Consider the following 22811-nt stretch of genomic DNA (forward strand, 5'->3'; position numbering starts at 1 on the left):
ATAGTCACGATGAATCTCGGCGTCGTATAGCTTTAAGAAGGCTGCTGTAACTTGAGCCTGAGAGCAAAGATAAGTTGGTGCGAGCACCAATCACAACAACCCCTAGAAAAAAAAAAAAAAAAAAAAAGCATTCGTGGAACCGCTGCAAATATGCACGTTAGCCATCACCACGGTTTGTGGATAAACATTGCCTGGGTTGACACGGACGAGGAGCTTCCCTCGACTCTGCTTGTCCCACGCTACTGTTTAGCTAGTTAGTGCCTTGTGTGTGTAGCATGGCCAGATATGATGGCCATGGATGTGACACGACGCTACCAGCCCTGGAAACAACGTTAAGCTGAGGCAGGGCGTCTTTATGAACGTCGTAAGGTAAGCACAGGTTTTTTGTTTTGGGTTTTTTCTATCTCTCGCCAGGCGACGTCAAGACCGCCCATGCGATGCGACGTCATTTGGCCCATGGCGGCGTATTATTGTCGAAAAGAAAGTGAAAGCGTCATCAACTGCGCGTGAGTGTGACAGAAGTCGTTGTCTGGTTCGAGGAATTCGATGCTGAAGGGCGAATTTATGTGGTAGACATGCATATACGCCAACCGCCCCCCCCCAACACGTCTTACGCAAACGCGCTGAACGGTCCAAAACGTGAAGCAGGCAACACAAGGAAAACGTCTGAGTCACATTCTACTGAAATAGACGACATTTCTCTTCATTTGGTTTCCACTCAGGAAGAAAATGATGTGTGCTTGTAGTAACAATAACAACACGTTTTCCACAAGCATGTTTATGCAATGTGAAATCTGAAGATGGATCGAGCTTGTAACACAAGGAAACACATTTTTTTTCGACTAATTTTCAAATCGTTTTCTTTGTGGAATGCAAACACTGTACGCTTCTCATCATAAAATCAACACTGTAAGACAAGTGCATAGCCTTAATGTACTGGACATGAAAGATGGCAACACAAGCCAAGGTAACATGTCTCAGTTATTATATTAAGAACTTGGCCAAATCCATTTTTATGTCATTTTTCCCCCCCAGTAAGGAAATAGCCTACTGTGGGATTCTCATAACAACAAATCAACACATCTTAAACAAGCACATTTTTGTCCAGTGCAGACAAGTGACAACATTAGATTTTTAAAGGAAAGGACTTCACTATTTGTCTATTGACAAAAGGAAAATACAGATTATTTTTGTTTTCCTCATATTGATAAGGCAGCGGGTCTTTCACATCCACATTTTAGTACAAATTATAGTCTGAAAATGCGAGTAAATATGTTTCAGCAAAGTGTAGTTCGTCGTCAATTATTATTATTTGGCGAAAACACCATTATATGTTGTCGTGTTTCGGGATTGATTGTTACCCTGCATCCTGTTTAGGCCCAGTATGACTCTGTGACCATTACCGGTCCAGGCGTCGGTGGTTTGGGAGATTTTCAAATTCACCACCCCCCAGGCAGTGTTTTAGTACGTACTGTATGTGTAGAAGCCCCATTGGCCTTTGGATTCCATATCAGCATTGTTTTGTTGCTAGCTAGGCCGAGCCTTTCCCATAAACGCGCACATAATGATTGAGAAACAAACTGCATATTGATTACGTTCCTCAGTTCAAGTTTTTATTGCAGTCACATTGGCCCCGCAGTGACATCATAGTTGTTGACTGGGAAGTAAGTAGCAAAGTTGTTTATCTGCCTTGGCTTCTTAACAAAGGGGGTAGTGATTTAAAATACAAAAAAAAGTTTTAAAAAAAACAAACAAAAAAAAAACAGCATCTTCTCCAGTTCCTCCCGCCTATCACTGACATGTAAGTAACTGACTGCAATCCACTTCCAGAGAGCAGCTAATTTTGGTTCTTAGAAACATGTTGCTGAGGGAGCTTTCACATTTTAACTCATTTGCTCCCAATAACATATAAATACGTTTTTTTTTATGTAAGTGTCCCAAAGACGTATTTATACGTTTTGGGGTTTTTTTATGCTAGAGCATACAGAAGGCTTTGATGCAGCCTCTCAACTGCAAAGAACGGTTGCAGAAATGGTAGTTATTACACAAACGGCCAGCAGGTGGCGGCAGAGCAAAGGAGATCAACCAGGGCCATCTAGGAAAAAAGCTCAATTACTTACAATTTTAAATAGATTTGTGAAAACTGATTAAACTAAGCTCTCTTCTAATGCTAATTGCTGCAAAACGGAAACAGATAGAAACATACTTTTTTTCCAGATGAAAGAAGAGACTTTAATCTTTCTTTTGGTAGGTTCAATGCTTTTATAGCAATCGAAGACAATATTCTGTGGGCCATGCAAAAACAAAATAATAAAACAGCCGGGAGCGAACGGGATTGCGAAATGTGAAAATGGCTGGGAGTGACCAAATCAACCATTCAGGACCACTGTGGTTCCGAACCAGCCGAGAGAGTGATGCCCCTTAAGGCCTCGTTCATACAATCATTGAATTTGATTTTATTTTTTAACAAAAAGGTGAATTATGTTCCAACTGACAAGAACGTGAGCCTTATCCTCGAGACACATCATGGAAATGATTGTTTAACAATATCCCAGATTAGATTTGGCTGAAAAACAGTGAACAGCAGGTCCAATTAGAGATTTCACCACCCAACAGGCCAACGTGTGAAGAAGATATGACAGGCTGCGTTTGCTTGTTGTTCACTGCACACATCGTCCCCTTTCACTATTTATCGAGCCGTCTTCATAATATGTCCTCTTCCTATTTACGATGACCAGCAAACATTCTTCTTCTCTGTTCCGCAGTGGAGCCGGGCGGCCATGGACCCATTCAGCCAGCTTATCCTCACCATCTCGGTGACCAGCTTCATCACTTTCCAGTGGCTCTTCCACAAAGTCAGCCCCTGGGTGTCGACGCGCGTCAGCCCGGGCTTCCTCGGCCTCAGCGAAAAGCAGAAGGTGGAATGGAACTCGAGGTGAGCCCATCGCGATTTCCTGTCTGGTTGATGTGTTTGAGCAGAAGAACTTGACGTCCGCAGAAATAATGATTAATAATAATTACAATGACATATTGAATTGCCAGTCTCATTTGTGTTTGATTGTGATGTGCAATGTATCTTTACAGGACAGTATCGACTCTTCACGCACTGTTAGTGGGACTCTTCTGTCTTTACATTTTGTTCTTTGATGCTGCGGTCAATGAAGACCCAGTTTGGTAAGAGTGTCTGTAAGATTATTACACTTTCTGTATCTTCTCTTGTCTTTAACACTTTATTTGACACACAAAATTCCATCCATCCATTTTCCAAACCAAACTTATCCTCAAGAGGGTCGCAGGCATGCTGGAGCCTATCCCAGCTGTCAATGGGGCAGTTGGACCCAACCCCGCATTAAGCATGTTGTTTTTAATTTGCATTTATATTCATTTTCACACAGCATTTAATTTTTGAAGTATATTTTTTATATACAGTCAAACCTCGGTTTTCGAACATAATCCGTTCTAAAGCGATTTGTTCGAAATCCGAAGCAGTTTTTCCCATTAGAATTCATGTAAATAACATGAATCCGTTCCAAGTCTAAAAAAAACTTTTTCCAAGTTTTTTTTAATTTTTTTTTTTATTATTATTTTACACCATAAACTGCACTGTATACTGTTTACCATAAATAGAAAATGGTACAAATAGACACCGTTTTATTTAGATATCCTATCTAAAATGATGAAAAAAACAAAACAAAATGCAAACATTTCTTTTTTTAAATTCAATAGGTCTGCGCACTACTTTCCTCTTTTTTTTTTCCACCAGCTTTACCACTTGCACTTGCTTTCTTTGGACCCATGATTAAGGGCTAATACATGATGCAAAGCTAAAAAAAAAAAAAAAAAAAAAAGATTTGCGTAAATAACAATGAACAAACGAACTTTGAACACGAACGTGCTCCGGAGGAAGCATCCTGGACATTCGAGTGTCGCGTTCAGGTACGCTCGGCTTTTTTCAGTTTGGTCGAGAGCCGATTTTTTTTTTTTTTGGACGAGTTCTGAGACATAAAATTCTCGAATTTTGTGGTTGAGAACAGAAGTGTTGGAAAACCGAGGTTTGACTGTACGTTAGACCAGTCAGCCAGCATTTTTTGACAAGATAAAGACACACATAAGATGAAGGGCTAAAAACATTGACATTTCTTTCGAGAAAGGAAGTTTTCTGTTATTTCCCAAGTGGATTCGACACACCAGACATTCAATAATAAAAAAAGGACACTGCAATGTTGAAATCCAATATACAGGACGATAAATTTCTAAGGCAAATTGTGTGATTTTTTTGTTTTACCACAGGGGAGATCCTACTCTGGTGAAGACTAATGTTGCAATCACAACAGGCTACCTCATATCTGGTAAGTGGAGCCTCACTGGTCATGCATCCAACGTGACACAATTTATTTTTTGAAAGCTGCTTTCATGTGTCCAATTTGCTTTTAATGTTCACCTCTCTCTCCCCATATTATCCTTCTGTCTTCCAGATCTGTTGCTCATATTTTACTATTGGAAGGCGATAGGCGACAAGTTTTTTGTACTGCACCATCTGGCAGCGTTGTATGCTTACTACTATGTACTGGTGAGTGCCCTATTGTCCAATAGCAGAACGTGCAGGCAAGATGGGAAGGGAGTCGGTCGAGGGTGAACAGCAATGTTCTGCCTATTTTCTTAAGTAAACTGACACATTTGGTGGTTGAGTTGTTGTGGGTGGTTTCAAAAGGTACACAGTTGGGAAAAGGAGACAATTTCCGTTGCTCATGATTTTCTATCATGGCTAACTTTTTCTTTTTTCTTTTTTTTTGGTGACACGACATATTTCCCACCTTTTAACGAAAACGTTCGGCGAAAATCAAGCTCTCTCTTGCATTCATTTGTTAGGGGATGTTTGCCCTCTGGGGGGCGCAGCCGAAGCTAAGCGGTGACATCAGCTGGAAGGGTCGATTATTGAACAAACAAATAAGCCTATGCTAAACAGTTAGCAATCCCGATTAGGATTAGCATGCTAGATTAGCAGGTAAGCAAACGCTAACCACCATTTAGTTCACACATACATCATTATATCTACTAGGGGTGTTAAAAAAAATCGATTCGGCGATATATCGCGATACTACATCGCGCGATTCTCGAATCGATTCAATAATCGGCAGAATCGATATATATATATATATATATATATATATATATATATTTATTTTTTTTTTTTTTTTTAGGATTTACACCTTGAGCATGGAAGAATGTTATATGAACGGCACATTAAGCCTTAATATTTTTATTTTAATGCTGTTCAAATGTGAAACAGATTGCAAACTGTTTGTGTACAGTGGCTCACGGTTATAAGCCTCAAGTTTTAGATAAATATATTCATACAAATCTTACAGTGTACATGTACAAATTTACTGATAGTATTTTCTAAATTTGAATGGAAAAAAATCACAACAATCGACTTATAAATTCGTATCGGGATTAATCGGTATCGAATCGTGACCATTCGTATCGGGATTAATTGGTATCGAATCGAATCGTGACCTGTGAATCGTGATACGAATCGAATCGTCAGGTACTAGGCAATTCACACCCCTAATATCTACATTACACATGTAATAGTGTCTTTTAGGCAATTAACTCATTCACTCTCAGCCGTTTTCACATTTCGCAATCCCGTTCGCTCCCGGCTGTTTTACTGGATTTTGACTGATTTTTGCAAGGCCCACAGAATATTGTGTTCTATTGCTATAAAAGCATGGAACCTACCAAAAGAAAAATTAAAGTCTCTTCTTTCACCAAGAAAAAAAAAGTATGTTTATATCTGTTTCCGTTTTGCAGCAATTCGCATTAGAAGAGAGCTAAGTTTCTTCAGTTTTCACAAATCTATTTCAAATTCAAAGTAATTGAGTTATTTTTCTACATGGCCCTGGTTGATCTCCTTTGCTCTGCTGCCACCTGCTGGCCGTTTGTGTAATAACTACCATTTCTGCAACCGTTCTTTGCAGTTGAGAGGCTGCATCAAAGCCTTCTGTATGCTCTAGCATAAAAAACAAAAAAACGTATAAATACGTCTTTGGGACACTTAGAACATTTAAAAAAAACATATTTATACGTTATTGGGAGCAAATGAGTTAAGGGACTACAATAGTCCATGAGTAAAAGTGGAGCTAAGTTTCCTCCTCTTAGTTATAATTAGCTCAATAACTACCTGTCCATTGTGTGCGTTTGCAAAAAACGGTCCGTTTAGTAACACGGACGGCCGCACAAATATTTTTCCTGCGGCGTTTCGAGGCAGACGTTTTCAGCAGATCTATTTTGAAAGTCGACATATATTCGACTTGGCCGATTATTTTTCCCAGCCCTAATAATATTATGTAATATGAACATCTTGCCCCCCCTTCATTGGTTGCTTTGAGTTGTCGCCCACCAAGACGTTGGCGCGTGATCAGTGCGCCCGGTCTTGCAGGACAGTTGCTGTTCACTCCTGGTTGGCTCCCAAATTCTCTAGATCGACGGTTCTGTGTCGCGTAATGATTATGGAAATGATTGATTGATGACGTGGTATTTTTTTTGCATGGAATGCTCAAACGACGGTGTTGGCTGTTGAACCCGCCCCAATGCCTCACCTTGTCCTTACGGTTCCTGTCCTTGATCTGTTTGACTGACCCGACCGCCGCCCCTCTCTCGATCTACTCTCGAGTTTTAGCGCAACGCCTGCTTTGCATGCCGACAGCGGGACCCTTCAGGTTTCCTGTTACCGTGCATGTGAACAAACTAACAACTGGCTGCATCTCTCCAATAGCGTTTGCCATCTGTTTTAGTGCCACAGACTCGTTTTGCTTCTCTCTCTCTCTCTCTCTTTCATTTGCACTTTCCCTCTAAAGGGAAAACTGACAAAGCTATTAAATACTCAAGTGATTGGGCATTCATAAAAAGTATTGTTATGCTCTTATTGGTCACAGTAGCACTGTAGCCATCCATTTGTCTGCTTTCATTTAGAACATGCCACCGTCAACGAGGTGCATGCGCAGCTCGTAAAAGCATGTTTACTAATGACGTCATTCGTCTTAACTACCAGTTCCATTTTTTAGCCACGAGGGGGCAGCAGAAATACGTGGGGAAATTATTGCACTGTCACCATTTGTTTTGGGTGAATGTGCATACCATTAAGGACTAGTACAGTCCTGTTACAGGAGTAATAATATTTATTTCTGGCTCTCAATAACAGTTGAGTCATTGTTGCGCCATCGTCTGGATGAAAGGTTTATTTTGGGCTCGCAGAACGAGCTTATGTAACACGTTTATGAGACATCATAGCACTCTATAATGTGATAATTTACTGAAAACGCAAATAATGACTGAAAATGTAATAACATTGGCACTTAAAAAAAAACAAATGTAATAATTTCACCTGTAATTTTAATTTTAAAAAATTGTGAATGATATTGTAATAACATTTTTACCGATAATATAAATATTAGGGATTTTTTTATGTATCTTTTATTTTAATCTAATAATATATAATTTGACATATAATGAATTATGTGTTGATTATCAGTCCAAAGTTCTACATTTTCTGTTTTGAAAATCCGGGACTGTTATATACATTCACAACAAAAATTAAGAGTTTTTTTAGGTTCATATTTTCTGAGTTGTGGATTTCAACCTCCAAAGTGTATTTCTACCTGATTCGAACGATTTAAATGGAGGTCAGTGTTGGAGTTCTTTGACAAAGTTAATTTATTTAATGTTAAACCAACTCTGCAGAGACTTAGTTACAGTAAGCTCCTCCCACTTGAGAACTGCCGCAAAAATTTTCGAGAGTACTATTACAGTTAAATGTAGCTACCTGTTTGTTTTTTAATGTTATGTTCATGTTTTATTGTTTAAACAATCAAGACATTTTAAGTTCATCGTTACATCGGAATTTTAGTGTTGTTAATATAAGGTATTACATTATCTCTAAAAATATATTTCTACAATATCAATCAGGATTTCTTTTATTACATTTTTGATTGAGATAGTGCAAATCGTATTACATCTTCAGGAAATTATTACATTATAGGGTGCTTCTGGCATCCATACTGTCGCTGGACACTCATGACTGTCTTCCTTCGAATTTTTTTTATTCATTTATTTTTTTAAATCCCTCTCACTGATGAGAACCAAAATTGTCTCCACTCTACATGTCATTTTCACTTGCTTTATTTTGGTAACCAGTCGAACTTGTCATTTAGTCCAAGTTGTATTAGTGACCATTCCAGCGTGTGTTTACATGTGACTGTTGACATCAAAAGCACAATCTGGATTGAACTCATTTAGGGATACAAATCGTTGACTATATTGGAAGTGTCAAAGGTACAAGTTAGCATAATTTCTTTTGAGCTGCTTTTCATTGTTGAGAAGTGACTTTTCATCAGAATTTCTTTTCACCCGGCACCAAAAGGAAAACCACAACATTGCACATCTTATGGGACTTTTCGATGCATGCCTTAATTTTGTCAGTGTTTGTATTTGTCGCTTCATATTCGCTTCCAGTATTTCGATGCATTTTGTTATTGTTGTTGTTGTTGTTGTTGTTCTAATTTTTCTGTCTCTCTTTCTGTCACCTTAACATTAATCGTCCCTCTTCAATGTTTAAACCCCAACATGCAAAGACTACCAAGTCATGCAAAAAAAAAAAACTACCAAAAAGGCGTGTTCAGTATGCGTGTGTGCGTGCGTGTCCTAAAGGGAGCTTTTGATCTAGATGAGGACCTCTTCCTTATTTGATTCCTGTCTTGTCTGCTGTTATTGCTGTTTGGTTGCACTGAGCAGATGTGATGCCCAGTCACAGTATGGACTTACCAGTTCCTAGCGGTACTAGCGTGCTCGTGCTAAGTAAGGTGCTAAGACTTGTACGCAAAACGTACACCCATTTGTATTTGTTATTTAGTATGTTGTAATGACACACTTTTGTCTTTTGAAGGTAAGTTTCCTTTTTGTATGGCGTTTAAAGTCGGGTCACGGTTCACAACATTTCGATACGCTTATGAGCGTATGTATCGCACTGGTTTTGAATGAGGTGTGATTATTGTGTTTATTTTGAGATATTTTTTTTAACTTTAGCTTTCACTTTCAAATTTGGACACAAACAATCAAAATGTCTGACTCGTGGCGTAACATAACTTTTTATTTTTATTTTTTATTTTATTTTTTTATGGATTGTGTTAAAATCCTGAGGCATGATTCAGTTCAACTTTCGACCACTTGAGGGCAGCAGAAACAAGCAGTAAATGCCAAGCTAACCTTGTGGTCAGCAACATGCACAAACAAATATCTCACCAAATTGCTGATTTTGTCTTATAAAAGACAACATAAATTTTCAGATTTGCTCTTTTTAGGGATCCGTGTGTAATTTCTGCCTGGTATACCATAAGAATATTGTTTTGTACTCACATTCTTCACATTTGTGACTTGACCATTAAACACGATTCATGGTTGGAATCTGAATGATGTCAATCGATCCGATTTGATCTCGTGTCTTGTTTTGTGTACCTTTTTACGTCTACGTTGTTTTCCTCTTTTTGCTCTCCTTGCAGGGTCAAGGCATGTTGCCTTATTTTGCTAACTTCCGCCTGCTCGCCGAGTTTTCTACTCCATGCGTGAACCAGCGGTACGTATCACAACTCCCATTTTGTAGCATTTATGACGCTTGTACTTCAGTTTTTAATCTAAGATGACAATATAATTACTTGACTTTAAAATATGCAGTCAAATAGTTGACTGGGGTATTTATTTACCCACCTGAAGAGATTACCAGTTGTTAATTAATTAGCGGTTAGGCATTTATTTTATTGCGCTTTTTTATGATCAAATGTGAAAATCCAGAATTGTGTAATTGAATTTGTTCACAAGGCTGATGCATATGATGATTAATGAAGGTGTGTCAGTTGGCGTGTAGTGCAGTTCTGCTGGATGTTTTAGAGAAGCGTTACAAGCACAAACGCAACAAATGTGCGTTGTTGTTTTGGGTCAGACAATAATAAACACGGGACACTTTCACATGTCCTCACGAGACCATTTTCAAAGTAATCGTTTTTTTTCATGCTTGTGTGTTTGCATGTGTAAATAATCCATTCCGGGATGCCTCCGGTTTTCCTGTTTTGAATTTTTTTTTCAATGTGGGGGACTGAAAAAGATGAATTGTTAACATTTATTATGTACAGCATTTTTTTTAAATCTGCGGTTGTTGCGCAGTGCTGCAAGTAGAACTAAATTATTATATGACATTTGTACTTAAGAACTTTTCAATTTTTTTTAAGCCAAAATAAAACCATTAGTCCAGCTGGAGATGGAACTAACGCCAGAAAACAAAAAAATTACTAATGAAGCAATTTTCTTGAATCTGTTTGCCACCATTTGGCCTAAGAAAGTAGTAGCGCTAATCTTGTTTGTCTGCAATTTTGTTGAGAAGCTTGCAATTAAGTCCATAAAGCCGCCATACCTGTTTGAAATATTTGTGGTGGCGAAGGTAATACAGCAAAAGCCACCCAAAGAAAGAAGAAGAAATGGAAGAAGTAGTTAGTCGTTAGTCATGGCGACTAATGTGACACATCACGAGTTTAGCATGTAGCTCCCACCACAACAAATATTTAGTGTTAAGTAATGCTATTTACTGTTGCGTAATTTTATTTTCTATTTACCTTCTTTTAGCATACTTAAGAAGATGATGACTGACAGTAATACACCAAAACTATTTGCCAAGAAAGAAAGTAGAAGAAATGGAAGACGAAGTAGTAGTCATGGTAACTATTTGTGATGTATTGCTAGTTTAGCTTCCGCCACAACAAATATTTGCTATTTACAGCACTAAGACGCATAAAAAGTACCGACCAGGATTCTATCTTTTGCCCTAATTCTCCTTAAAGTAAGCCATTTTAAACCAAAAAGATTTTTTTTTTTCGTAGTTAGAATTGGAAGTTTGGAATACAAATATGGTACATAAGTTTTTAATTATTTTTATTATAATTTTTGATTTTCATGATTTTTTTTTAACCCTTACATAACCCTTATATGACCCTAGTCATGACAGTAAGCATAACCCTTCCATGACCCTAGTGATGGCAGTAAATATAACCCTTGCATGACCCGTCATGACAGTAAACATAACCCTTGCATGACAGTAAGCATAACCCTTGCATGACCCTAGTCATGACAGTAAAGATAACCCTTACATGACCCTAGTCATGACTGTAAGCATAACCCTTGCATGACCCTAGTCATGACAGGAAACATAACCCTTGCATGATCCTAGTCATGACAATTACTGTTTATTAACCAGTGATTGCTGCTTTAAAAAAGATGCACAAAAGCGTTGACTAATAGCAAAGTATTATTTTGTGTTTAGGACGTACTGTATGTTGAATTGATGCATTTTGAATTGTTCCTGTTGCAGCTGGTTCTTTGAGGTTCTCGGTTACCCAAGGACCTCCCGACCCAACATGGCGAACGGCGTGGCCATGGCCCTCGTGTTCTTCATGGTGCGCGTGGCCGTCATGCCGGTCTACTACAGCCGCATGTACGCCGTCTACGGCACCGAGGCCTTTTACCTGGTGCCCTACGGCGGGCGCCTGGCCTGGATCTGCTCCAGCATCTGCTTGGACATCATGAACATCATGTGGATGCACAAAATCGCCCGAGGCTGCTACAAAGTGCTGCAGTCGGCGCGCCGGGCCAAAGCCGGCGCGCCTCACGAGAACGGGAAAGCCGACTAGGACCAGGAAGGCGTCGGGACGCTTAATTTGCCAACTGGCGCCACTCGTGGAGCGAATGTAAACATTCAAAAAAGGCGGTACCGGTGTGATGGATCGTCTGACGGGTCACCTTCAAGCCATGAAATGACCTCTGAGCAATACTCTTGTGTTGCTTCGATTTTGTTTTGTATGTTTTAAATGAACAATTGATCACTTTTGTGGACAATGGAGCTCAAACTCAAATTGTTTACTAATATTTACACATACACTGGTTAAGAGTTTTACTGCCAGAGATCCTCATCAGTGGTCAGTGCCATCAAATCCTTGAAAAAGGTTCAAAAAAAATGTTTTCCCCCACACCTAAATGATTTTCTCACATCACTCTCCAGGGACGCAATGACAAAGAAGTATGACTGTAGTGTTATTTAACAGACTCATTAACAAAGTAGCCTTTTTTTTTTTTTTAAAGCATGACATTTCAAAAGTCTTCAAACATTATGTTGCCTTGCTATTTTATTTTATTTTTTTTTACATGCAGTATATAAAGCCTGGAGTTTTATAATGAATACCTTTTGGAAATGCTGAAAGGCAAACTGATTGTCAATGCTGTATTTCTATGATACAGGAATTTTGCACTGAGGGATCAGCTGAGTTAGAATGAACATGCACGCAAAGTAATGTGCACAGAATGACACATTAATTATTTATTTATTTTCTCATGTAAAGGATTGAAACTATTTTTATTTAAGAAGCAGGATTTTTGTTTTTTGTTTTTTTAATTATATGCTTAAAAAAAAAAAAGATTCTGTGAAATACTCACCGCTAATGAATTGCGTATTGATTGTTTCTCAACCCTGTTGCAATGCAGCTGATTGGAATGACAGCTAATCAGCAAGCTTTGGATAATGATCCTCACCTGCGTCGGAAACGGGAGACAAACGTGAGTCGCGTAAGTTTTCTTCAGTTTGTCTGTTGGAATGTTAATCAAGGCTGGCGGTTTTGTGCTTTCGGTGTTTTTGTAAGAGTTTCGCAAGGCGTTGGCGTTCATTTCAAAGTTGTTATATTGTGTTGACGGCAGCGCCAAGTTGCAGCCGTGTGTCGTTTCTGCAGGTGCTGCTGTGTGACAACAATCACTGAAGCGGTATCATGTTTCTGTTCATGTATTATAAGCGGGCGGGACGTGATCGTTCTTATCTTTGATATGACTGTGGTCAGTGTTCAAATGGAACTGAAAGAATTGCGAGGAAACGCACAAACATTTCCGTGCGCCTGCTCCAACTGCATGTGATATTGCATGCGGATTGCACGACAACATTTCATTCTGTTATCGTTGTCACAATGTTTACTTCATGCACGTGGTTTTCATATCCAGCTCAGAAATCATGAGCAAGGGAATACTTGAATAATCGGCCGTTTTTGATGACATGGGCGGTGCAATTACCAATCGGCTCCGTATGGGATTTTCGTGTGTTGTGTTTTAAATGATCTGTGGACATCGGTCAGTCCAAAGTCGCACGTTGCAGAGGGGAGGCTCAAGTGACATTCTGTGAATGTATTATCGGAAAAGAGAAAATTATGAGCATCGCGGTTTTCATAATTCTAATAAATGACAAATTGACTTGTGTCTTTTCTTTAGTGCTGTGGACATTTCCTCTGTCACACAGCACATCTCACCACTATGAATCTCAGCAGACTCCATTTGTCCACTAAGACCCAAAAATGAACTCTATCTTAAAATGATGAAGCTACTTTAAGGACAACTGACGCGTCCTCGCGGTCAACAACAGAAAGTTGAGTGACCTTCCTAATCCCCAGACTATTCGAGTGCGATTTATTTTCCTCATGTTGGTGACACTCGTTTTGCCTTGTAGCTGAAATGGAACTCGAGTGCGTCTCCCAAAAGGCCCGCTGACTTTCATCACTTGCTTTCCAAAATGTCAGCACATTGCATGTGCACAGGGGTCTTCTCCATTACAACACATCATGGAATGTGCCAGTACGTGCCAAGTACAGTAAAGTATATGTGGCTTTCATTCAAGTCTTTTTCAAATATTGTATGTTTTGCTATTCGTTGTTGATACATACTATATATAATGGGCAATATTTTAGAGAACACATCCATGTTTGATCATTCTTGACTTCCAATATAATCTAAGTCCTTTTGGAAGTAGTGTGAAATAAATGACTTTGTTTATGGCTCAACTGTTGCCATCATTAACCATTTTAATTCACATTTTGAAGTGAAAAACTGTCACGTAAGTATAAAAGAGGCGTTGACTATTGAGTAACGCGTTGAAACTTTGAAAAACAGGACACCTTTAATGCCTTTTTGAGGTGACACGTGATTTGACTTTTCACACATTTTGTTTGAACTGCCACTTTTAATGTTAAAGTGAAAGTCAACCCCCCAAAACTTTCATATGTTCTATGCTAGTGTAAATATGGCATCCTGGTTAATATTACATTAGTGGAATAGGAGTTAAGCAGCAAATTTTTTTTTACTCCATCTCAGGGGCCATTTTGCCACTTGCTGTAACGGTTGAGCTCTGATTGGTTGTCGCCTGAGCAACATTGATGTCATCTTCAGTTGCCAGCAAGTGGCAAAATGGCCGCCCACTTACATGAGTAAAAACGGCTGGATTTTGCCAAAAATAAATACATAAAAAAAAAATGTCATGTTAATCAGAATGTCATGTTTACATGAGGTCACATATAACATATTGTCAATAAATGTTTCAAGTTGACTTCCACTTTAAGTCAATAACGGTGACAGTCAATACTGAGCATTATCACTGTTGAATTTTTAATGCAGCTATTGAAATTAATTTCGATTGTTCTTGCGTAATGTTTTGTACGTAGTCTAGCAATCATGGCAACAGTTGTCGGTGAGGACATGTTTATAAAAATGTATCCTGGCTAAATTCAAAAGTGTCTTATTTGAGCTGTGATGCAAATCCAATTTGGCCTTTGTAAAGAATGGCAAACAATGTGTCAATAGAAACACTGTGTACTATGTGATGCCGCGCACAAACTGTTTTTAGTTTCAGGGTATCAAATGTCTTTCCTTCACCCCTTCCAGGACATCTGGCTTAGATTTAATGGTCACATACTCCGAATGCTTCACTCTCACACAAAAGCAAACTCGCTCTCTCTCTCTAAGCCAATTTCAAAAACAATGTAAACATGTTCAGTGTTAGTAAATGAAATGAATGTCAATCCCAATTCCCCATGTGACTATAACAGACGCACAGGCTTCAATTTGACATTTAATAGTATTAAAGACTCTGCCCTGCTACTGATGTATTGTTTACATGTTTTTTTTTTTTTACTTAGCCTTGTTTCTGCTTGAGTAGCAGTATTTTTTTCTGGATATTTGTGGATTTTGTTTGGTGAAATCCTGACTGTGGATGAGATGATAAAGACCGACATGCAAGCATGGTACAGCCAATCCTCGCTGAAGTGTCCACTCAAAAAATTCTGCCTACGCCCCTGCGGAAGTCCTTGCCAAAAAAATGTCAAATCCCTCAAAAGTCAAATTAAAATGGAAGTAGTAACATTGTTGTATCCATGTTCAAAAGGCGGATTTCCTGTGCCTAATGATGTGTCCCGTAAGTGCGTGTTGGGAAAATTCTCTGTTCTCCGACAGGCCCTGAAGGCGTCACGCGTCCCATTGAAAGTTGTGAAGACGTCAACCAACCAAACCAGCGCGAGCGCGAGTGTGTGCGCGCGTGTGTCAATATGAGAAGGCAGCGACTGTCATTGAGGCTCAGAAGAGTTGCGGAGGAGGACGACTACGATACTACAACCATCATCCGTCGCCATTTCTCGGCTTTGACGACAGGTAAACAACACCTTTTCCCCGATGATCTCCTTGTGGTTGGTTGGTTGGTCACGTGTCCGGTTAATTTCCCGCATCTTGTCATTTGTTCTGTTTGTTTGTTTCAAGTACCAACAAGTCCAGCGCAGCTTTGAAAGAAAAGAAAAAAGAAATGTCTCAGACGGAAGTCAACGGGGCATCTAGCCGGGGGAAGGTGCTCAACATGGACACGATGAACCCCAACGTCAAGCGTGTGGAATACGCGGTTCGTGGGGCCATCGTGCAGCGGGCGCTCAAGATCGAGAAAGAGCTCAAAGAGGTCATTAAAAGTCAAGTGTGACGAAACGAGACCCACGTAACTATACGTTTACAATCAAACACATTTGCTGCTCTTCTATTGACTGTCACACATAAAGCCGGTGCTGTATTGGCGTGTGACCAGGAAGTAAACTTCCGTCCAAAAAAAAAACAAATGTCACGTTCACGACAGTCCGTATCAATGACGACGACGTGTGTCGGAACGCGTCGTAGTAAAGTCTTAATTTGAGCACAACATCATGCTTTCGCACGGTTCAGCTTTTTAATCTTTGAGTTGGCCTTCCTGTGTAGAATTTGCATGTTCTACTTCCTCACATTACAAAAATATGCTACAAGATATTTTCAATGAAGACTCTAAATTGGTGATTATCGATATTTACCATTTCAAGGTGTGGCCGCCACTTGCCCAAAGTCAACTGGAATAGGCGTCATCTGACCCGAATTGAATTTCTGATCAACGCTTTTAGGCCATCAAGTCACGACAATCAAATGAAAAACAGAAAATACGCCAATAACTGATGACTTGCTTGTGAGACGCATTATGCCGGCACTCAACTCCGCCAATTTCTCCTCCAGAAGTGCCCGGCAACAGCGAAAGTTGTCGTTCCGTTCCTTGTCACATTCAGGAAAAAGTTTACAACTAGTTTGTTAAATACTAGTGTTGTTCCGATACCGTTTTTTGGCCCCCGATAGCGATACCCAGCTTTGCAATATCGGCCGATACCATACTGATACCCAAGTTTTTTTTGTTTGTTTTTGAAAAAGCTGTCCTGCCATTGGTTCAGAGCGTTCAAGGGCCGATAGGATATCTTCGATCGGCACGCAGTGAACATGTCACCTATCAGTGAATGTCGTGCGATGGTATCGGCATGTTACTTGTGAGTAGTCACCGATACCGATACCACTGTTTTAATGCAGTATCGGCACCTCTGCCGATACCAGTGTCGTATCGGAACAACACTTAGTATTTTCTAAATTTGAGTACAAAAAAAAATCGCAACAATCGACTTGTAAATGCATATCGGGATTCATCGGTATCGAATCGAATCGTGACCTATGAATCGTGATACGGATCGAATCGTCAGGTACTCGGCAATTCACACCCCTAGTGGATACAATGCAAACATGCCCCTAAAGGCTGTAAATTGCATTGCAGATGAGGTCACATGGTGTGTAATTTCGCAACATCGATACATACTGCTCCGATCTTTTCTTTGATGAAATACATTTAAGAAATAGTAATAATGTCCCTGATGGGTATTTTGAACACGTACAGGCTTTTTTTTTTTTTTTTTTTTTACTGAGAATGTCTCTGACCTACATAGACTGAAGTCCAAAGTGATGTTGGACTTGGATTTTTTTTGTTTTTTTTCCCTCCCGCAGTGCAAACATCTCCCATTACTTTCTCCTGTGGTCATATTGATCCGGTTTGTTGGTCGTTGCAGTGAGACTCTTGAGCGCTTGTAATGCAACACTCCCTTGCAGTCTTTCGTCCTCTCACGCCCCAAGTTGCTTTTTAGCCTGATTCGAGTGGCGAGTCCTGGTTTGTGGAGGAGGATGTGATGTGGTCTATCTGGAAAAGATGTTACGTAAGAAGTGAGGGAACGTTCTCTGGCCTCTTTTTGTCTCGCTGGCTTCGTGCGGCTTTCTCCTCCCCGCAGCCGACGGAGTTCATTGGACGACACTCTCGCTGTGAGGCCCAGCAGCGTCCTTATTTTTTTTTCTTTCTTTCTCTTTGTAAGGAGCTTCATAGAAAGCCACACAAGTGATTGATGCTTTTTTGTTTTTTTTGTTTTGTGCTCATTCAAGATAAACAAACACTGCTCTCTCATTATGTGGATAACTTGAAATTAAATGGTTTTAAACTTGCCAAAATGTATTTTTAGCGATGGGGGGGGGGCATTGAAAAGGTTGTGGATGCAACATCTTGCGCACGAGATTGTGTGATGTGTTCACTGGACGCCGAGCCAACACATCCTATTGGCCCTTGAATGCGCTGAACCAATGGCAGGGAAGTTTTTCCAAGTTAAAAAAACAAACAAACTAGGTATCGGTACGCGGATACTGCAAAACTGCACATCGTAATTGGTGTCGGGGGCCAAAAAAATGGTACTGGAACAACATTAGCGGCTGAAGTTATCATCTGAGCAAGAGCTTCCTGCCAGATCTCTGACTCGGAGCAATTTTAACGGCAGCTCAGCAGATTTGACGCGTGTGCGTATATGTGCGCCGGTGTGTATGGGCGTGACGGTGACCTAAGTTGACCTTGGCCCAGATATTTGCCGTCCCGAATGTCTACAAGCACGTTTGTCAGTGGGAAGAAAGCGAGCAATTGATGACAACATTTTATAAGATTGTGTCCGCGTGTGGAAGGCCCATCGTAAAATGTAAACGAAGCAGCGTCGTTTCCTGCCTGCTTCACGGGTCCGCGTTGTGTAATCAGCGCCTGGTGGTCCTCCTCCGCCGTCAACAGCGGCCGCTTTGTTGCTGGAGTAAATGCACGGGACTAAAAAAAGAAACATGAGGCATCCATTTAATTCCGTTTTCAAAGTATCGTCCCAGACACGTGAAAGCAACATAAAACAAACGCGTCTCCGGGCAAGCGTGTCAAATGATGATTTTTGACGGCTGAATTATGTTCGCATCGGAGACAAAGTCCATTTAGCGTGACAGAGTAGCTTGCGAGGTCCATTGTCAAGATTGCATCATCTGATAAACGACAGCAGCTGCAGCACGCTGGCAGACCGAAGCGGCGCTCACGAGGTCTCATCGGCACAAAGAGGACAAGAAAAAAAGGATGACCTTCAAGATCAATGCTAAGTGGATGGGGAGGGAAATGGGAAAAAAAAAAAAAAAAAAAAGGCACAAGATTATTCAATTTGATTGACCACAAAACATTTTTTGCAGCTCTCCTTGAAACTGGCACGGAAGCTCAAAGACACAATTGAAAGATGATGCATGCATGAGACGAAAGGTTCCATTTAGCAGATGAATCCAAACATCTTCGAGGTGATTCACATGCTGCACCATCAGCCGCTCTGACAAATGTCTGTCTGCTCCTGTGGTCAGTCTGCACGTCCGTCAAGTCGTTACAGCAATCGCAGTCATTAGCTGCTGCGATGTGATAACCGCCACGATTTGGAATGCGATCGGCAGAAGCCATCGTGAGAACTTGCGGGAAAGAGGCAGGGTTTTTTTTTGTTTTTTTTATTTAGGGATAAACATATCGGCACCGATATTCAGCATTGTGACGAATACTGGCATCGGCCATTTTGAAGAATCATACGGCCAATAATAGAGCCATTTAAAAAAAAAAAAGAAATCTTCAGAGATGCTGCTGACCCTGCACCTTTTGTTTTTGTTTCAAATTAAAACTAACTCAAATGTTAATACTTCCGATATTTTGTCATTTTGGAAAACTTGATGTAGAAAACATGTCTTCAAAAACTTTTGAAGACATGCCACTATCCCTGCGAGATCCCTGAATTTTGTTAGATTTTTAAAACAAAAATGTCTATTGACTAAGATTTTTTTTTTTTAACTCCAATATTTTACGACCTATTGATATAAAAACATGAGACCTACCAAAAGAAAGATTAGTCTGTTTTTTTTTTTTTCCATCAGGAAAAAAAATAGTATATTTCTATCTTGTTCCGTTTTGCAGCAATTAGCATTAGAATATAGCTAAGTTTCATCATTAGTCACAATTCACTGCTGCCACCTGCTGGCCGTGTGTGTAATAACTACCATTTCTTCAACCGTTCTTTGCAGTTGAGGGGCTGCATCAAAGCCTTCCGTATGCTCTTTGTCTTCGTCTTTGGCACACCTAACATTAAAAAAGAACGTATTTATACGTTTTTGGGAGAAAATGAGTTAAAAAAAAATGCAAGAGTTGTTGATGCCAATATTTTCTCTTTTAGTGAAAATCGGCTCCAAATATCGGTTATCGGAATCCTTGACTACTAATAATTGGGATCAATAAAAAAAAAACAAAAAAAAACGCATGTTTTTTCAAATTATGTCTTTTGTCCAAATCTCAAAGCACAAAAAAAAGCTGTTTTTTTTTTTTTAACCTATTTCCCGTTATTTTCTAAAAACGTATCTGCAAATAGTAAAATTTGCTAATGCAGTTGAATTTCCATTCACACACTAACTTTACATTTGCTAACATCGTTGACCCAAAAGGATCTTTATCATCCTCAGATATTTTTACAGCACGTCAACGTGGCTTACGTTGCATTACCGCCCATTATACGAATAAGTGCCCCACTTCACTGCGATCGATTGTGCTTAACGCTTGCATTGCATTTTCCATTGCAGGGTGCCAAGAAACCTTTCACTGAAGTCATTAAGGCCAACATCGGCGACGCCCACGCAATGGGCCAGAAGCCAATCACGTTTCTCAGACAGGTTGGACAACTGTGCTTCACAATGCGCGAGGATTATGTCAATAAATAATACGGGCTAATCGCATTCATAGACAGTCCACCGCACGTGTTTTTGTTTGTCTTTTGCGCAGGTTCTGGCAATGTGCGCTTATCCTGACCTCCTGAAGAACGACGCGTTTCCAGCGGACGCCAAGCAACGGGCGCAGCGGATCCTCCGGGCCTGCGGAGGTCACAGCATAGGTCACAAGTCAACACGTTTGCTTCACCTCCGTCTCCACGCGTTACCGATCTGCGCTCTCATCAATCATCGACCTTGTGCATGAACGCTAAAAGTTAATTTTCATTCAAGGCGCTTACAGCGCCAGCCAGGGCATCGAGTGCGTCCGTCAGGATGTCGCGCGCTACATCGAGAAGAGAGATGGCGGAATCCCGTCCAATCCGGACGACGTCTTCCTTTCCACCGGGGCCAGCGACGCCATCGTGGTACGATCGCGTCGTCAATTCACCACGTCTGTTCTGCGGTTATGACAAAATCAATCATTCCACTTGCACGGTAGTTAATGATGTACTCGGCTGGACTTTGCACATCTTGTGTCTTCACTCCACTCGGTACACACGTATCGGTGTATAATAGGGGTCAGCAACCTTTGGCTCCCTGTGGATCTAAAAAAAAAAAAAAGTTAGTAAAAAATAAATAATTTTTTTTAAATTTATTTATTTATTTAAATTAATTTTTAGGTTTAAAAATAATAATGAAAAATTTAATATGTTGTGTAGAGTTTACCTCACATTTCTGATTACATTCTACAACCAATTACAAATCATAATTAGGTAAAAAAAAAAAAAAGTTACCCAATTAAAATTAAATAAAAAATTCTTCTCTCTGTTTTATTCAGTTTTTATCCGTTACACTTACTGTTACATAAAAGAATTTACCACGTATTTGATCATTCCTTTAATTAGGGAAATTTTAGATGATTCGTTTGTTTTTTTTTAGTGTATAATGTTCAAAAAGTCACCATAAAATGTCCATGAAATTGCCAAAAATGTCAGTAAGAAAACATTCACAAAATAACCATAAGATATCCAAAAACAAAATCATGATAATTACCATAAAATGTAAACAAAATCAATGTCAGAAAAAATAGATTTAAAAATGTCAGGAAGAAAACATTCATAAAATATCAAAAACAAAAGAAATCATGAAAATTACCATAAAATGCACACAAAATAAATGTCAGAAAATTTAGATTTAAAAAGGGCAGAAAGAAAATGTTTAAAAATTAACTATAAATTGTCCAGAAAAAAAAGGAAGATATCCCGAAAATGACCATAAAATGTCCACAAAATTGCTTGAAATGTCAGAAAATTGATCACAAAAAAGGCAGAAAAATATGTCAAATGAATGGCCAAGCAATGCCCCCAAAAAATGAAGAAGATAGGCAGAAAAATGACCATAATATGTCCATAAAAATGTCAGAAATATGACAGAGAAGCAGAAAAATTACCCCCCCAAAAAAAATCCTATTTGTTACCTGGCTCTTTTGACAGGAAAAGTTGCTGACCCCTGGACAAAAGTATTGGGACACATGAGCGTTACACCTCAATGGGAAATCCGCAATAATCTTTTTGCTTGGCGACAGTTTCAAACGTCTTCCTCCCGCTCTTTGCACCTCTTAATCCCAGACCATGCTGAAGTTGATGGTGAGCGGCGAGGGTCGCACCCGCACAGGAGTGATGATCTCCATCCCGCAGTATCCGCTGTACTCGGCCGCCATCGCCGACCTGGGCGCCGTGCAGATCAGTTACTACTTGGACGAGGGCAAATGTTGGAGCTTGGACGCGGCCGAGCTGCGACGGGCCCTCCAAGCGGCGAGGGAGCACTGCAATCCGCGGGTGCTCTGCATCATCAACCCCGGAAATCCCACCGGTGATCTTTTTTTTTTACAAATCTGAAATGTATTAGGTTGTAGATGACCTCTGAAATCGGGGAGCAGTTTTGCTTAAAATTGATGGCTTGCACATACTCATTATTCATTTTTTTTCTGTTTGTATATTATTTTAACATCAAAAGCTAGCATCTTTTTAAGATAATCATTTGAAAAGTTGTGTTTCCGGTTTTGCAGGTCAGGTCCAGAGCAGGCAGTGCATTGAAGACGTGATCCGCTTTGCAAAAGAGGAACGCCTCTTCCTCATGGCTGACGAAGTCAGGATGAAAATTGTCATGATAGTGCTAATTATGTGCCGTTCGGAACTTTGTATTATTTCCACGTGTTTTTTTTTTTTTTTTTTAGGTCTACCAAGACAACGTGTATGCAGAAGGCTGCAAGTTCCACTCCTTTAAGAAGGTGCTGTTTGAGATGGGACCCGAGTACTCGAGTACTGTCGAGATGGCCTCTTTCCACTCCACCTCCAAATGCTACATGGGAGAGTGAGTTGCCACCAGAAGAATAGAATGCATTGCTCAATATTACGTATGTCGTGGGAAAGAAAATATGCCTCCATATCAATGTTATTTAGTTAACTAAAACTAACGGGGGAAAAAACTCAAATTAAAATTCAAAAAAATGTTGATCA

The 22811-nt window shown here is 39.8% G+C and overlaps 2 protein-coding genes across 6 annotated transcripts in view; both read left to right on the top strand.

Annotated features, from left to right (window-relative positions):
* On the top strand, positions 1–13329 carry tlcd4a (TLC domain containing 4a). 2 transcript variants are annotated; one of them, XM_077509402.1, is made up of 8 exons: positions 1–369; positions 2766–2935; positions 3085–3174; positions 4291–4349; positions 4476–4570; positions 9558–9631; positions 10672–10763; positions 11414–13329. In XM_077509402.1, the coding sequence occupies exons 2-8, from the start codon at positions 2781–2783 to the stop codon at positions 11626–11628; spliced, it is 780 nt and encodes a 259-aa protein (XP_077365528.1). In that variant the 5' UTR covers positions 1–369; positions 2766–2780; the 3' UTR covers positions 11629–13329. The 2 variants fall into 2 exon arrangements, with proteins under 2 accessions (XP_077365528.1, XP_077365527.1); XM_077509401.1 differs by lacking the exon at positions 10672–10763 and having other exon boundaries at positions 11–369.
* LOC144009583 (alanine aminotransferase 2-like) overlaps positions 12509–22811 on the top strand; it is a 15173-nt gene continuing 4870 nt past the window's right edge. Inside the window, exons 1-9 of one of the 4 annotated variants that reach the window (XM_077509397.1) lie at positions 12509–12651; positions 15358–15552; positions 15658–15847; positions 20167–20256; positions 20366–20474; positions 20584–20717; positions 21921–22164; positions 22361–22440; positions 22529–22665. In XM_077509397.1, coding sequence (XP_077365523.1) covers positions 15701–15847; positions 20167–20256; positions 20366–20474; positions 20584–20717; positions 21921–22164; positions 22361–22440; positions 22529–22665 — 941 coding nt within the window. In that variant the 5' untranslated portion in view covers positions 12509–12651; positions 15358–15552; positions 15658–15700. Of the gene's footprint in view, positions 12652–13347; positions 13708–15357; positions 15553–15657; positions 15884–18691; positions 18856–20166; positions 20257–20365; positions 20475–20583; positions 20718–21920; positions 22165–22360; positions 22441–22528; positions 22666–22811 lie in introns of those variants that run through there. The other 3 variants (XM_077509398.1, XM_077509400.1, XM_077509399.1) reach the window with 3 other exon arrangements.

Source organism: Festucalex cinctus, chromosome 20, assembly GCF_051991245.1.
Source record: "Festucalex cinctus isolate MCC-2025b chromosome 20, RoL_Fcin_1.0, whole genome shotgun sequence".
In the NCBI taxonomy this organism is placed as follows: Eukaryota; Metazoa; Chordata; class Actinopteri; order Syngnathiformes; family Syngnathidae; genus Festucalex; species Festucalex cinctus.